This window comes from Nuphar pumila, chromosome 4 (assembly GCF_984573655.1).
Source record: "Nuphar pumila chromosome 4, dmNupPumi1.hap1.1, whole genome shotgun sequence".
In the NCBI taxonomy this organism is placed as follows: domain Eukaryota; kingdom Viridiplantae; phylum Streptophyta; class Magnoliopsida; order Nymphaeales; family Nymphaeaceae; genus Nuphar; species Nuphar pumila.
The window spans coordinates 21,727,991-21,746,009 of NC_143252.1; the positions used below are offsets into that span (position 1 = coordinate 21,727,991).

General features: G+C 36.6%; 1 protein-coding gene across 1 annotated transcript in view; it reads left to right on the forward strand.

The window, feature by feature from the left end:
- Positions 1–797: 797 nt before the first annotated feature.
- The window catches only part of LOC149839615 (alpha-taxilin-like protein), a 152,695-nt gene continuing 135,473 nt past the window's right edge, over positions 798–18,019 (forward strand). Inside the window, exons 1-3 of the mRNA XM_090002677.1 lie at positions 798–966; positions 5,220–5,792; positions 17,504–17,589. Of these exons, the coding sequence (XP_089858803.1) occupies positions 5,279–5,792; positions 17,504–17,589 (600 nt within the window). The 5' untranslated portion in view covers positions 798–966; positions 5,220–5,278. The remainder of the gene's footprint in view (positions 967–5,219; positions 5,793–17,503; positions 17,590–18,019) is intronic.

Below are 18,019 nucleotides of genomic sequence, written 5' to 3' on the forward strand. Positions count from 1 at the left end.
TGTTCAAGTATCATCAGTTCAGGTTTTAGCTCGGGTCTTCATCTGCTTGGTATTTTAGACCAAATTACCCTTCAATTGAAAAATATGCAAAATTAATGGAATCAGCTATTCATTTAGAAGGTTATATGCTTACAATGGGAAGTTTATTAACTATTATAAATAATGCCATAATCTAAATATAAAAAGAATATCTCGATACCAACTTATCATTTAAAGTTGAAATAAAGACATCAATTACATATCATATTAAAAACCAGGTTCAGGTTCTAATAGTGGGCGGGGTTTCAATGTGTTCAATTGAGGTCGCGACGTTCATGTATAAAACATACTCGGGTTCAGGTCGATTCGGGTACAAAGTGGCTCGGGTTCGGGTTAGTTCAAGAATAAAATGAGTCCGGGCACATAATCAGGTAGAGTTAAAGTTGGTTCAGTTTTACGTTACGTGAGATCCTTTGGGTCGGGTATAAAACACGGGCCGAACCCAAACTGGTTCAAGTCTTCATTTACAAAACCCAAAAACCGACCTGCTTTCATTGCGGGTCTACATTTTAGACCTGAGTCTACTAAGATTGGGTCGGGCTGGGTATAATTGGTTCGGGACGTCAGAGGTCGGGTAGGATGGACCCCATCCGTTATCACCCCTGCATGGTACCTAACCCGATGTGATTTGTCCCAAAGACATGAATGCTTTTCATATGAAAAATTTCCCCCTGTTTGCAAGTGTGTGAGAAGATTCCGTTTTGCATATTCAATACAGCATTTTCACATATTTCCCCACTCCCGCACGTGCCCCGGAAGGGGACTTCTTAGTCTGCCTAGATTCGCCGCTGTGCCAAGTGCGCCTTCTCTCAACTTTGCCCATACGCTGTGGTTCTTCTCTCATCCCGAATCCGTCTCTCGGTTTTCATTCTGGTTCGATGGCGTTCCATTGAGGACTAGTCTTTAGTTCCTCCCTTCTCCTATAAAGTATGCATTTTTTTTTCTCTTTATTTTTGTCATTTCCGTCGTGATTCCGCGTGTGCGTGCATCCATTATTGTTTGATTTTTGAGGGTTTCGATTTATATCATTCCAATAGTTCGGAATACAGTTTCGTCATGGGAACATAATCCACCCGTAATGATATCTGTAAACGTTCATGTAATCTTCTCTATATCAATTATCACTTGCTTGAGTGTGATTCGATTGAGCGAATTTGGTGTTTCATCTTTGGCGTTGCGGAATCCAGAGTCCGGATTTCTTTTCGGTGTGATTGTTTGATTCTGATATTATTAGTATTCTTATTGTTATTATGATGATGGTGGTGATGATCGGGTGTGAAATTGGTTTTCTCGTTGAGTTGATATTGGATGGAGTTTGTGTTTAACCTAAATGCTTGTATGGTTTTTTCTTGGTTGATTGTCTGTTGATTCAGCATTTACTTTGGAATGAGGGAGTACGGTAAAGCTATGGGCCTCTATTGAATGTTCATTGATACAAAGAGATAGTTTCTCTCTCTTCAAGCGTGCCCCTTAGCGCCTGTCCGAATATGGGTATGATAGAGATACTTTTCTGCAAATGCTTCATTGTCGGCTGATTGTTTAACTGATATAAAGAATATGCAGTAAAAAGCACCGACTAGGTGCTGACTAATCTGTAGTCAGCCTAGGGGTAAGTAAAACGCCTAGGCTTTGCAATTCATAGGTGGGCACCTTAAAGAATACCAACTTTGTTGACTGAGCATCCACTAGGATGCCTAGTCAGTAACTAAGCTGCCCTCGCTTAGGGTTACTGGAAACGCTTCGCTTCCCAATATCAGGAAGTAAATTTTCATTTTTTGGGGGGCTTGGAGCCTTTAACATTTTTTTTGCCCAATATCGGGAAAACTCATTTCCTACTCGCTTCCCACTCGAATCCTAGGTCACTTCCCTCTTCGCTTCCCTTCTTGCTTCTGAGACGATTTCCGATTCGCTTCTAAGTCGTCCCGCGCTTTCCGCTTCTTAAAATTTTAGAAGTGCCTCACTTCCCGCTTTCGCTTCCTGAATCACTTCTCGCTCCGCTTCCTCGACTGACAACTCAGCCCTTTCCTAGGCGAAAGGGCAATTTAATCATCTTTTATTATTATATTTTTTAAAAATACGAAAGGAGGGGTGCTAATTTTAATGTTTTATATATATGTGCATGTTAATTTGTTTCTAATGATTTTTTCTGTCAAACACTAAAAGTGATACACACACACATATATATATATATATATATATATATATATATATATATATATAGAGAGAGAGAGAGAGAGAGAGAGAGAGAGAGAGAGAGAGAGAGAGAGAGAGAGAGAGAGAGAGAGAGAGAGAGAGAGAGAGAGAGAGAGGAATCAACCCTTGGATCATAGTTTTTCAATGTAGAAATGTGTTTTTTTTATGTTTAAAAATTTGATACATTGTAGGCCATTGATTTTGAACCCTTATAAAATGTGACATATACATCAAAGAAACATGATCCAAAGGTAAAAATATTATAAATTTTCACTAGAGGGTTCCTTACTCACGAGGATAGCAAACATTACCCCATATATATATACACACACATACACACAAAGGGTGTATTGTCGAACACCCTTTTGTCAAACGAAAGGTTGGACATGCGCTGTGCATCGATGTGGCAGAAAAAATGCTATTTAGCGGTTGTCGCTGACCGCTGCTAAAGAGCATGGCAAAAAAAAACCCATTACAGCTCCATAAGAAACTCTATCACCTTTACAATCTCCTTAACTTGACTTTTTGTGCCCATATAGGTTTTACAATCATTGCATTTGTTGCACTTCTTGTTGCTTTCCATTGATGCAGGTGAGTCATACAGTTGTTGCATCTCAAAATAGAAGTCTTGAATAGATTTATTTTCCTGCTTAAAAGGCCTTAAGTCTTGTATTAACTGGTATTGCCTTGCCCAGTTCTCTTGCATGTACACTTGTTTCAAATAGCCCCATGCATCTTGGCTTCTTGAAACTTGGAAATGTTCATAGCAATCCTTTGCTCTACCGAGCCAAGAATCCAGGACTTCACCCTTGCATTATTCATTTTTCATTCCTTCATCGCTGACTCATAATCAGAGTTACCGGAAGCACCTAGGTAAGTGGGGAAACACGCTTCCCCAAAGCGTGAAACGTTGCGCTTCTGAAACGCGCGAAGAAGCGCGCTTCCCTTTTATGGGAAGCACACTTTCCTTTAATGGGAAACACACTTCCCTTTTATGGGAAACGCGCTTCCCATCACACTTCCCCCATTTTTTCATTTTTTTGTATTTTTTATTTATTTTATTTATTTTTTTTGCTTCTCCCTCGCTTCCTAGGTTGCTTCTGAGACGATTCCCGATTCGCTCCTAAGTGGTCCCACGCTTTTCGCTTTCTAAAATTTTGAAAGTGCCTCGCTTCCTGCTCCCGCTTCCTCAATTGACAACCATGCTTATAATCCAGAGTAGATATTCTCCTAAACCCTTTCCATCAATCACTGCCTCCATCAAATCTAACCAATAGGCATAATTGGTCCCTTCAAGTTTCATGGGTATAAGCTGAATTGAGGCTCCCTTCTCTATACTCATCACAACCTCCAACAACAACAACAACAACAACAACAACTACGCCTTCATCCCAAAACAATTGGGGTCGGCGATATGAACCAAAAAGAAAATCATTCTGGGTCTTCCACATGAATCCTTCTCCTCCAATCGTTTCTATCCAATGCCATATCCTCGGTGAGGTTCAAAGCATTCATATCCTTTCCTATCACCTCCATCCATGTCTTCCTAGGCCTACCCCGACCTCTTTTAACTAATATATTTTCCCATTTCTCCATCCTTCTAACTGGAGCATCATTAGGCCTTCACCGAATATGTCCAAACCACCGTAAACGATTCTCTCTCATCTTATTTTCAAACTAAAAAAATTCAGTAGGCCTGCACAGGAAATATCTACAGCACACAAACCAATGCAAAGTATGCTGACCACAACTAATGCAGCTCAGGACATCCAAAGGCAAAAGCACAACAGCAAAATAGATATCCAAAGGACTAAAAAGCCGACCCACTCAAATCACAACAGCACTCACAGTAAGCCAATATAACCCTTCTATACTCAGTTCTGCCAATAACAGCACAGTAGCACACCCTGCTGATACTGACCAGCACATCCAAAATCACAAAAACATGATTACCGTCCCATACACACAAAATTCCCAAATACCAAGTGTATATCACCCAAAATCACTCTCAATGTGATTCTCTACCAAAAATGACCCAAATGCAGTAAAATAGAGCACTAAAAAACTGTCGATATGCTCAGAAATCTGGACAGAAAACCATACCCAATCCAGAAAATATTGGAAAATATGTAGAAAATTCAATATTCCACCTAATCCAACAATTCTTGATTTGATAATCTTCTAAAATCAATAACTATTGAATCCTCAACACAAAACAGTCAGATTCTACCAACCCAGCCAGATGACTGAAGGTCTGATGATGTCAGCAGCACACAATCCGAGGGAGAAATCTGGTCGATGCAGAATGAAGTCTCCTTCGCGATGAGAACCCTCCTTCAATCTCTTATTTGAGTTTGGTATGGCTCGGATACCATATTCAAGCATTGGCACCAATAAAGCATAAGAAAGGAACAAGAAGAAGATAGAGAAGGCTTAGAAACTTCATTAGTACTAAAAGAATTAGAGAATACAACACTTATGGGGCGACCCCTTAGGGTTACACTAGAAGACAAAAGTTATTGACTATAATCCCTATAGCTAAGTTACAAATGTACCCCTCTATAATAAACATATGTACAAAGACAAAAGAGGGTAGCATAAACATTTGTGATATGAATATTACATTCCTCAACACTTGACTAGTATTTCTAGGGGTCTACCAACTAAGCACCGCCTATAACGCTTTTGACTACATAGAGAATGTATCACCAAATCAGCTCCATTTTTTTTCCTCTTCCCTCTTTTTGTCCAATCACAAGGTCTATCCATGAATTTACTTTTCATAATCAGCATTACTTGTGTTGTTTTGCTGACTCCAAAAGATTTTGTTGACAAATAGAGGATGGCACTGATGAAACTATGGTTTCAGCTTGTTTTTCTAATAAAAATGAATGAGTAGAAACTAAATTTTCATGCCATTGTTTTTCTTCTGACCATCAAATTCATGCTTGGAAGGTTCATAGAGGATCTTATTTTTTGTTTGACAGATTATTTGTAGCATAATCGACTTGAAACGGGAAGTCATTGATGCAAATGTGTTGACTCAATGGATGGTTCACTGAAAAACCAACTTCCAGAAGTGGACTCTTTGCCAGACGGTTTCGTCGAGAGTTCGCCTGAACCATTACATCATCCAACTCCTGTCACGGAGTCTGAGCTGCAAGCGTCAGGTTACAAGGATATTCTCATTGAAGGAGAGAAGTTTACTAAGACCAGTAAAGAAGAGTTGAAAAGTGATAAGGAAATGGTGTCCATAGTTGATGTTACTGAAACAACAACTCCAGTATCTGATCGATCTGACTGTTCTAATTTAAATTCGTTGTCAGCTACTACCTTTCCAAACTTGGAATCTTCTAACCCTGATAACCCTGATGAGGGTGATGCTGAAATTTGGGATGGTGAAACTGAAGTTACTAAGATTGAGAAGACGAGAAATTTTCCTGTTCCATTATCTGACAGAGATCCTCTTGAGCAGAAATTTGGTTCTTTGGACATCATTGACAGCAGGAACTCTGTCGAGCACAAAGGGGCTGAAGTGGATGCAGTTAAACCAGAACAGTGTAAGGATTTTTTATAGTCAGATCTTTCTCTTGTTTTACCTTAATTTACATGATGAAGTTTTAGATGCCATTTTTGTTGACTTTTTAGTGATTTTTGATTCATTATCAAATTCTGATTCTTTTTGTTATCTTTTTCTGTTCCTTTGCTTCTTTGTCCTTTTATTGTACCATTATGAAGCTAAATGCCGTGTATGTTGTACGTGTACCAAGATATTTCAACATACTACATAGGTATGGGTGTTCAATTTAGATGCATACCTCATCTAGTTGGGTCACTTTGATATTTCCACCCTTCCATGCTTCCATCACTGTAACCTCCAAGCTGTGTCACATAAGTGTGGGTGCGACACGACAGTTTCAAAAATTTTGGGTGAAAGGGTGCATATATATATATAATGTGCGTGTGTGTACATATTTATGTATATACTATTAGATAAAACTGTACTTGGTTAGGGTTAACTGAGTTCAGTTTTGGATAGAAACAGACCCCGGTGTGGTTGACGGCACTGACACTGCAGAAGCCATGCCCAAGTGTCGCACGCACGTCCACGGATGTGGGTGCGACATGGGTGCATTGTCCTTTTAGAAAAGATCCTGTTACATAGCGCCCAAGATATCATTGTAAGTACACATTAGAAAATATTTGATATAATGCTATACTAATAATGTATTTTCTTATTATCTAGAAGTTTCCTTTTCTATTATTGTTTAATATCATGATTGTTGAAACAAAGAAAGATGGTTGCATTTCTTTCTTAGCTGGCTTTCTTAGTGTCATTTATGTAATAGTAAATGTGAATTTATTGTAAAGAAACGGCTTTGAATACATTAGGTTCAATAATGAACCAATACACATGCACATGAAGTGCGGATATACCCACTAAAGGGGAAAACACAAGCACATAATGTGCTAACACATAAACCCACGAAATGGGCAAAAATGCCTATAAGGCATAAGTTAATATTATTGAAGAGAAGAAGAGTGTAACACCCATTACAATGGAGCAAAAGCTCCTTTAAGAGGTAAGAAATACAAAGGGGAAAACCCCCTATTTATAAGCCTTTGAGGAGCCACATAGGGGGCTCCCAAAGGAGTCGTTGGGAGCCCCCAACGGTTTTGTGACCGTTGGGGGCTCCCCAACGACTCTTTGGGGAGTCCTCCAATGTGACGCAAACCACAAAAAATAATTTTAGAAAAAATAAAAAAGGAAAAATAAAAAGAGAAAATACAATCATATTCTAAAATGGAATATGCGTAAAATGACTAAACTACCCCTACGGCTAATATAGAAAAATATATATTATATATATAATTAGGATGATACATATACATATATACCATATATGTATATGTATCATCTTTTATATATATATATATAAAATATATTTAATTACAATAATTGATGAGTACATTTTAACACCCCCCCCTCAAACTTTGCGTGGGGAAACAAAAAGATTGAAAAAGGTCGCAAGACTCCAAGAGGCAAGACTCTAAGAGGCTTCGGTAAGGATGCCATTAAAATTTGCAAATGCCTTCCTCCAATTGTCTTTTAACGGTGAACACATTTCCAGATCTATCCAAGTTACTTCTTTTTATCCCATCTCCAAGATCTTGTGGAATAACAACAAAAAACAAGTAAAAAATATCTTTGCACTTTACTCAAATGAAGCATTCCTAACAAGATGAATTAATGAAAACCATATCAGATGACTCACCCAGAAAACAATGGTGCAAAAATATGACTTATGCATAGTAATTTGAGGCACATGATAGGATAATCACTTTAGCATGAAAAGAAAATTTAGAAGACCAATATTTCAAAAGCATATATCATGATAAAGAGAGAGCGGAAATGAATTACAAGAATGCATAATACATTCATAAGGTCCAACATTGGACAAACACAACCCCATAATGGGGAATAACACAATGGTCCGCTAAGAGACACCACAAGAAGCCTACGAAAAGGCATAAGTTACATAAACTTTATTGAATGAGGGCCTAAAAGGCCATGATGAACATATGCATATAATATTATGAAATGAATCAATACTTAAAAGAGTCATTAATGAACATGCTCCAATCATACTTTAGTCAAGTAATATTACTTGAGCCTATAAGATAGAAAGACAAGTGTTATTGATTTTAGCAATTCTTTGGAAGATGATTTCAAGAGGAAAATGCTCAAGAGCATAAAAAAAGGTGTATAAAACACAAGAGTTCAAAAGGTTTTAAGTCCACTTAAGAGGCAAAATAATGAGTGTTATTTGAGTAGAGAACCTTACACATGTAGGAACATCTTACTTAAATGATTGCAATTATAAAAAACTCATTTTGCATATCAAATATAACAGGTGACCAACAAATCAATTTCTTGCATATCAAATATAAGAGGTGACCAACAAATCCAATCATACTTTAGTCAAGTAATATTACTTGAGCCTGTAAGATAGAAAGACAAGTGTTATTGATTTTAGCAATTCTTTGGAAGATGATTTCAAGAGGAAAATGCTCAAGAGCATAAAAAAAGGTGTATAAAACACAAGAGTTCAAAAGGTTTTAAGTCCACTTAAGAGGCAAAATAATGAGTGTTATTTGAGTAGAGAACCTTACACATGTAGGAACATCTTACTTAAATGATTGCAATTATAAAAAACTCATTTTGCATATCAAATATAAGAGGTGACCAACAAATCAATTTGATTTTAAAATATGCATATTAATGATATGATTCACTTGTATCTTTAAAAGACAAAATATGAATGCAATTTCACAAATTTCAACAATAATTCATTCACTACAAGCAATTACCTCATTAGTCCTCCAAAACTCACAAATCAAGTGTATAAGCTACTAGAACAAGAATATAATCATAATGCCATTAAAGGCCAAAAGACACACATAAAAGTGTGTACAAACACCTCTTGTCTACATGTAATAATACTTGAAATGAGTGTATTAATGACAAGAACAAGAGAATACACACCAACATGGACCAAAAACATCTCTTGTCAATGTAAAAATACACTAAAAAACAAGTATGTTCAACTACTAGAACAAGAGTATCAAGCCAACCATGGGTTAAAACACAATACATCTCTTGCCTACGTAAAATGACACTTGAAATGAGTGAAAGAAGCCAACCATGGGCATACATCTCAGCGACTAGAACAAGGACACAAATGCCAACATGGACTAAAGATCACACACCATGGTGTGAATCAACGTGCATTGTCTACATATAATAACACTCAAGACAAGTGTGTTTAGCTACTAGACCAAGAGAACAAAGCCAACAAAGGGCTACCAACACACAAAGGTGTAATAAAATTCTTGTCTACATATGATGACACTTAGATAAGAGTTATAAAATGAGAAGACTTTTGAGGCAATAAAACTTGTAATGATAAACATATAAATAAAACCTTGAATATAACCAATAGAACAATATTCGTGAGAATAAATGTGTGAACATACGCACACCAAGAACACTTGGAACACTTGTGCACAAAAAGCACGAAATCACAAATGTGCAAATGCACTCATAAGATTCATAAACAATAAAAGATTGGGCAATAATCCCAAAAATCTTGATTTTAATATACCTTAAAACATTTAAGATTTTAAACACCATATATCCATCACATTTATATATAAGTAAGAGCATCCATAAGATCAATGGCCAAAAAAGAGGAAACGAGTGACACACTCATAATTAGAGATTATATTTTTAGAGTCCCAAGGTGCCCATAACTCACCTCAACAACCATCTTTAATATGGTAAGTGGACAATCTAAAATGACATAACACAAGGTGCCCATAACTCACCTCAACAACCATCTCTAATATAACAATAAGGCCGTACAAAAAGGATTGATGCATCATATAACTTGTGATGGATAAAAATAAATGCCATAAAAAGGCAATGAACACTTAGGGAAATTATTTTCCAAATATGTGATTTTACAAAGAGGAACAATTCAAAGGTCCAACATAATTAATCACAACAATATGCCTTATAACAATAAGTTTGCATAAACACGAAATTATGTTCAATCATGATTAATTCCTTAAAAAGAAGTCATTATCAAAAGACTTAATAAACACAACATGAAATATTTAAGCAATGTCATGTGTGAGAAAAGATTTGGAATAATCCAAGAAACAAATCAAGCCTTTATAATTTGCAATTATATGCATACCAAGATGTAAAATTGCAATAATCTTAAATGTGTAAATTTAGGACAACATGTACCAAGATATTGCGGAAGCACTTACAATGATAAAAGAAACAATCTTACAAGTCCACTAAGGGACAAAAACAAACACAAGCTCTAAAGAAGGCAATATAAACAACTCTTATTGAAAAGAGAGAGAGAAAGCTCTCAAGCATTCATAAAGATGGTGATATTTAAAAAGTCTCATAAAAACCAATATTGTTATTTTAAGAAGAAGCTTATAACAATCATGAAATCTTCTCAAAGAGCATATACTTATAAGAAGATTCACAAGGATAAAAAGGCCTCTCAAAGAGAGATCCAACAAAAACAAATCCCCAAAAGAGGGTACATATGAAAGGAAGATGGAAAACTTCATTAAAGTGGAGAAAATTCCAATAAAAAAGGAATAATAGGATTGCGTTATGGCATAAATCTATAAACAAAAATTCATAATATTATTAAAAACATATGACTTAATAGATTATAACCAGCTTCTAATGTAATAAGTATGCAACAACATTGATGAAGACCATAAATTTTATAATAAAACACATTCTTGAAATTGAATTGAAGAATGTAAAGTAAATAACCATATTTCATGAGATCATTTTAAAACTTAATATAAAATGCCTTCTTAATCAAATATTGCTCATATGAAAAGAACCCATTAGGTAAGAAAATAAAACATTAATAAGGATTTTTTCATAGTTAATATATGTCAATCACGATATTATGAAAAGCCTCATATAGGACATTTTTAGAGAATAAACACATACCTTTAATAAGAACCCACAATTATGATGAGAGTATGTGAGCAAAGCTACATATCTCACAAATATTTTTCTTTTAACATAATTTTCTTAAAAGACTTATTTTTCATATAAACGGTATTCTTACAACCAAAATTAGGTATAAATTCAAAAATTCCAATGGTCATATCCAAAAAATTCAAAAATTATCGACCCATTAGACCATGTTTTGAGCAATCACATATTTAATTATTCGAAAAACAAGTTCATCGGTTTTAGAATTTATCAATAAAAGACTTTCAAGAAAAGACATACGAAAAAGAATAATATACGAAAAAAGGTTCAATGAAATGTTAAGAACCCAAAATCATAATGACAAAGAGATCACATATGCAAAACATATCTTTAAGAAAGTTCAATGAAATGTTAAGAACCCAAAAACATAATGCACAATACTTAAAGAAATACAATGCATACCAAATAATTTTAAGAAACAAAAGAGCGAGATGAGGACTTCACCATTTTTCTTTAAACTTTCTTGAATAGCACGCTTCTCAATGCAACAAAAAGCAACTCGATCCCAACCTTGCTCTGATACCATGTAAAGAAACGGCTTTGAATACATTAGGTTCAATAATGAACTAATACACATGCACATGAAGTGCGGATATACCCATTAAAGGGGAAAACACAAGCACATAATGTGCTAACAAATAAATCCACAAAATGGGAAAAAATGCCTATAAGACATAAGTTAATATTATTGAAGAGAAGAAGGGTGTAACACCCATTACAATGGAGCAAAAGCTCCTTTAAGAGGTAAGAAATACAAAGGGGAAAACCCCTATTTATAAGCCTTTGAGGAGCCACATAGGGGGCTCCCAAAGGAGTCGTTGGGAGCCCCCAACAATCACATTTGTGACCGTTGGGGGCTCCCCAACGACTCTTTGGGGAGTCCTCCAATGTGGCGACCGTTGGGGGCTCCCAACGACTCCTTTGGGAGCCCCCTATGTGGCGCAAACCACAAAAAATAATTTTAGAAAAAATAAAAAAGGAAAAATAAAAAGAGAAAATACAATCATATTCCAAAATGGAATATGCATAAAATGACTAAAGTACCCCTACGACTAATATAGAAAAATATATATTATATATATAATTAGGATGATACATATACATATATACCATATATGTATATGTATCATCTTTTATATATATAAAATATATCTAATTACAATAATTGATGAGTACATTTTAACATTTATGTCCTCCCATTATGACAATCCTGTATCTGTAATTCATGATCCCGTGGAAGCTGTCCTATTTACTGCTGTTCTTGTCCTCTTTCCAAGGAGGCACTATTGAGTGCATATCTACTTTCATGTTAAAGCCCCTTCACTTGGTTTTCTATTTTGTTCTTCTTAATAACCTTATAGCTACATTGTGGTAGATTTTGTAGGAAGATGAATGAAAGATGGACTTGGGAGAATGAAGAGTCAAAGACAGAGAGGGGGTTATGACTTATGAGCAATATGAAATCTTACAGCTGAATGCCATGCCCTTTGCATTCTATTTGAACACTACATTGCTTGCATTTGCAAGTCTATTCTAGGCAGTAATGTCCTTGTAGAAAACAAGGAAAGACCATTATGTACAAGAGGGTGTAAAAAAGACAAAAATACCTCTCAACAGTATAATGACAAATATAACTATGGTACACTCTCAAGTTCTTTCAGGCAATTTCATTGTGATTGCCTAGGCAAGTAATTGGCATTATGGCTTATTGTCCAAACTCAATAGAGCTCCAACATACTTCTTCCAATCTGAGTATGTTAACGATTGGTACAAAAAAGTCTCCAGGATATGCATGCTTATTCAGGAACCATCCTTCAAGTTCCCTCACTCTCTTTTAGTAGCACATCTGCCTGGTTTTGTTTGATGAGTCTTATGTATGGTATGGGTCACTCAGTTCCTCAAGTAATATCCATGATTAGGGTTGGACATCATGCGGACAAATAAGATGCCTAATGAGTGAAGGCAGAGTACTTTGGTGCCTCTATATAAGAATAAGGGTGATATACAAGATTGCACAAACTATTGTGGTATACAACTCATGAGTCATACTATGAAACTTTGGGAGAGGGTGATTGAGTATAGGTTGAGGAATGTTGTCATGATATCAGAGAATCAATTTAGTTTTATGCCTGGAAGATCAATTATGGAAGCTATACATCTTCTTAGACAACTTATTGAGAGATATAGAGAGAGGAACAAAGATTTGCATATGGTTTTTATTGATTTGGAGAAGGCATACAATAGAGTACCTAGGGATATTCTCTGGTGGACAATGATAAAGAAAGGCGTTTCTCTCAAGTACATTAGTATAAGTAAAGATATATACGAAGGAATAGTAACCAATGCCCACACTTGTGGAGGGGTGACAACCAATTTTCCTATAACGGCTGGGTTACATCAAGGGTCTGCATTAAGCCCTTTTCTATTTGCTATAGTGATGGATGAACTTACGAGATCAATTCAAGAAAATGTGTCGTGGTGTATGTTGTTTGCTGATGATATTGTTTTGATTGATGAGTCTAGAGCTGGGGTTAATGCTAAGTTAGAATTATGGAGACAAACATTGGAAGCAAGAGGTTTTAAGTTGAGTAAGAGTAAGACAAAATATATGGAATGTCGGTTTAGTAAGCAACGAAGTAGTGATGGGAGTATAGTGAAGCTTGGTGAGCAAAAAATACCGGTGGATGACTGTTTCAAATATTTGAGATCTATCATTCAAAAGTATGGAGAAATTGATGGAGATGTAAATCATAGGATAAAGGTTGGGTGGATGAAATGAAAAGTGCAATTGGCGTGTTGTGCGATCGTAGAATGCCATTGCGATTGAAGGAAAAGTTTTATAGGACAACAATTAGGCCCGCTTTACTATATGGTACAGAATGTTGGGTTGCCAAGAGACATCATATTCAAAAAATGAGTGTAGCTGAGATGCGTATGCTTAGATGGATGCGTGGAAATACAATAAAAGATAAGATTCGAAATGAGGAGATACGTAAGAAGGTAGGCGTTGCATCCATTGAAAATAAGATGAGAGTGAATCGTTTACGATGGGTGGACATATTCGGCGAAGGCCTAATGATGCTCCAGTTAGAAGGATGGAGAAATGAGAAAATATATTAGTTAAAAGAGGTCGGGGTAGGCCTAAGAAGACTTGAATAGAGATGATAGGAAAGGAAATGAATGCTTTGAACCTCACCGAGGACATGACATTGGATAGAAATGATTGGAGGAGAAGGATTCATGTGGAAGACCCAGAATGATTTTCTTTTTTGGTTCATATCGCCGACCCCAATTGTTTTGGGATGAAGGCGTAGTTGTTGTTGTTTGTAGGGTTGGACATCACGCAGGGCCGACCAGCCTGAATAGGGTCCGTCATAAGCCCGACGTGATTATTATCGGGCTTGGGTTACCAGGTTCTTGTCAGGCGAGGTAGGGTTGGGCCCATTCAACCATGTATTTGGCATGGGCCTAGGAGGTGCCTGATTTGTAGTCAGGACGCGTCTGCAATGTGCAGCCCAGGCCCGACTCATTTCGGTCTGGGTACCTGATGTCCACCCCTATCCATGATATTCAACTAACATTGGGTTCTCTTTGGAAGCTGGAAGTTGAAGCAAGAGTTGTGGATTTTTGGATGAGAGGCCTGTAAAGAGAAAGAGGACAAGAAGGTTTTGGGGCTGTAATCACACGATTCCCAGAGTTGGGAAAATGGTGCCTCTTGGTCTCTTTTATAATTGAAACTGCTAAAATAAAATACATCTAAAAAATACCCCTGATTACATATGATACAAAAGGATTTAATGAGGGGTATTTAAGACAATATACTAAATAACAATATACATCACAATAATGGGTCGATCCAAACCCAAACCCGAGTCACGTTAATAGCCTCCCTCAAGTTGAATGTGGTTAAACCCAAATCCAAACCCAAACCCAAATCCAAACCATAGACAACTTGCTTCTCAAATACCAAAGTCTTCGCTTCGTGAGGCCCTTGGTAAACAAATCATTTACCTGTTCTTCAGTCTGCACATATCTGGTCTCTATCTCGTCATCTTCAATTTTTTGTTTGATGAAGTGCTGATCAATTTCAATATGCTTTGTTTTTCCATGATGAATGGGATTGAACGAGATATTGATAGCCCCTTCATTGTCACATAGAAGTAGGGATTTAGGTACAATTTCCCCCAAATCATATAACAAGTGTCTGATCCAAGTTAATTAAATTAAGCAGTAACAAAAGCCATGAAAACGATACTCTGCTTCTGTATTGGATCTCGCCACAACTTTTTGCTTCTGACTACTCCAAGAGACAAGATTTCTCCCAATAAAACACAGTACCTAGACATGGATCGCCTTTCATCGGGATCACTAGCCCAGTCGGCATTGGAATATGCCATAACCATTATTAAATTCTCGGTTGTGGCTCTTTTTCTATAAATCAAACCATCTTCTGCAGTCCCTTTTAAATATCTTAAAATTTTCTTCATAGCCTCCATGTGTGGCACTCTAGGCTGGTGCATGAACTGAGACACTTGATTAACAACAAACACAATGTCCGGACGAGTAAATGTGAGATATTGCAGCATGCCGACAACACTCCTATATTTGGTCGGATCGCAGTATAGTTCTCCCTCATCAGCACTCAATCTTTGGTGGATAGGAACCGGAGTGGGCTTACATTCCTTCATCCCTGTCTTATTAAGGAGATCCATAGTGTATTTATGCTGTGTAAGAATAAGGGAATCATCCTTTCGGTCAACCTCGACTCCAAGGAAATACTTCAACAATCCAAGGTCCTTCATCTTAAACTGTTTATTCAAAAACTCCTTCACCTCTTTAATATGTTTATTACAACTTTCGGAAATAAAGTGACAAAACTGTTACCTTTGTAGATAAAGAGAGAATGATCCAGTGGAGAACGAAGAAAACCATAGCTTCCATAGATATAAGATACCAGTTTTTGGGAAGAATGCAGATTTGGGAAACTTCAAGAAGAAAAGATGACGAGAAGATAAAAATGAATATTTAGGAGAGAAACAGATTTGAAAAAGAAAGCACAGATTTGAGAAACCTTGAGAAAAGGAAAAGATAAGAAGAGGAGGATGAGAACCTGGAGAGAAAAGCAGATCTTGATGGTCACAGAGACTTACCAGCTTTGATCCGGATCATAACTTTGATACCATGATAGATTAGGTTCCTGAGAGACCTGCAAAGAGAAAGAAGACAAGAAGGTTTTGGGGCTGTAATCACACGATTCCCAGAATTGGGAAAATCGTGCCTCTTGGTCTCTTTTATAATTGAAACTGCTAAAATAAAATACATCCCCAAAATACCCCTGATTACATATGATACAAAAGGATTTAATGAGTATTTAAGACAATATACAAAGTAACAATATACATCACAATAATGGGTTGATCCAAACCCAAACCCGAGTCACGTTAATAGGGTCATACTCATCATATGACATAGAGTGGTTGTTTGGAAGAAAGTTGTTGGGGAGGCATTTGAACAGTTATGGTGGTAGTTAAAGATTTTCTTCCTCTGTTTATGCACTGAAAAGTGGAGTTGGCAATGTCGGAACTAGTCTTTTCATTTCTCCAACTCCCCGATTTTCTCTGATGTCTAGCTCTCATACATCGTTTTAAGTCTATCCTTTTCGTATTCATCTAAAAGTGGCACCTAATTGATGGCAATTAAGCAATAATGTTGAAGACCTGGGGTAAGGTATGCCACATTTATGTTTGGGTCTTGGTTGAACCCGACCCAGACTAACCCACAACATATCCGTGCCGCACCCGGTACTGGTACCTGTACCCAGGCGTGTCAACATGGGTATGGTGGGTAATCTGCCATGTCTGTGTTACATAGATAATTTCAAATGATTCTCTAGAAGCCACCTTCTTTCCTCCTCAAGGCTGCCACCAAACAGAACTCATGTTTGCAACATCTCATGTTGAGTCTCCCTGTCATCTTCCTGTAAGTTACACTACAGGACACTTGCTTTATTTGCCTTTGGCTAGCGAGAATCCCAATCTGCCGGTGATCATATGTTATAATGCTCATTTTTTTTACCTGCACTCGGCAGCTTTAAAACTCTTGCTTTATCCCAATCTGCCAGTGATCATATGTTATAATGCTTATTTTTTACTTTTACCTGCACTCAGCAGCTTTAAAACTCTTCCTTTGTTATCATGTAAGCATGAAGAGAAACTAGTCACCAAAAGTTCTTTCCTGTTTAAAACATGATAAGCATTCTGATATCAATAGAAGTCATGACGGAATAGCTGATATCCCACGTTTGATAGACGTGCAAATACTATATATACAACATTTAATATTTACTGCTTCAACCAATGTGCACTACCTATTTCAACACGTGGAATTATGATGTATAAATATGCATACATAATATAATTCAATGTATAAGATGAATGCATTCGTATTGTGGAGTCACCTGATGACTTTGTGAGCACAATATTTTGAACTTAGCATGACCTATATCCTGTTAATATTTGAAAGTGTGACGCTTTTCATTTATTGATTCAATCTGAAGTTGGATTGTTTTCTTAGGCATGTCGTATCTAACATTTACAAATTAGGTGGAATATTGTTACTATGACAGAACTTCTCATGAACAATTGTTCTCTATCCTTTTTTCTTTAGTGTCTTATTCTAGTGCTGAAGAATGTTCAGAGTTGCTTTCCAGTCTTCACCAAAGAAGTGTTGGAGAGGCAAGAAATATAAAGCTAGTGAGTGTTTTGATCTTTTTATTTAAAGGATTCACAGTATTGATATGCTTTATTGCTTTTCTATACGCTTTTTGCTGGAGGATTGCCATTTCCTCTCTGATTTTGTATGCCTAAAACTTTTTAAGCAACATCCATGTGTTCCTTTTGGAGGAACCACATTAAAATCTTTCACTGCTGAATTCCTGTCTCCATTCTGTAGCCATCTTTAACTATTGAAGATTGCAGAAAACCTTCCATAAACCCTCATATAAGTTATTATTCTTTTTGGTGCATGATAATAGCTGTTTTTATTGGGGGAATACTTTATTTGCCATTATATCTAATTTTAATCACATATTACACCACAATTGTGCTAAGAGTTTAAGAGTTAATTTGGATACATAGATGCTTGCATGCATACATACAGTCCCTACCATGGTTGCCAGTCGAG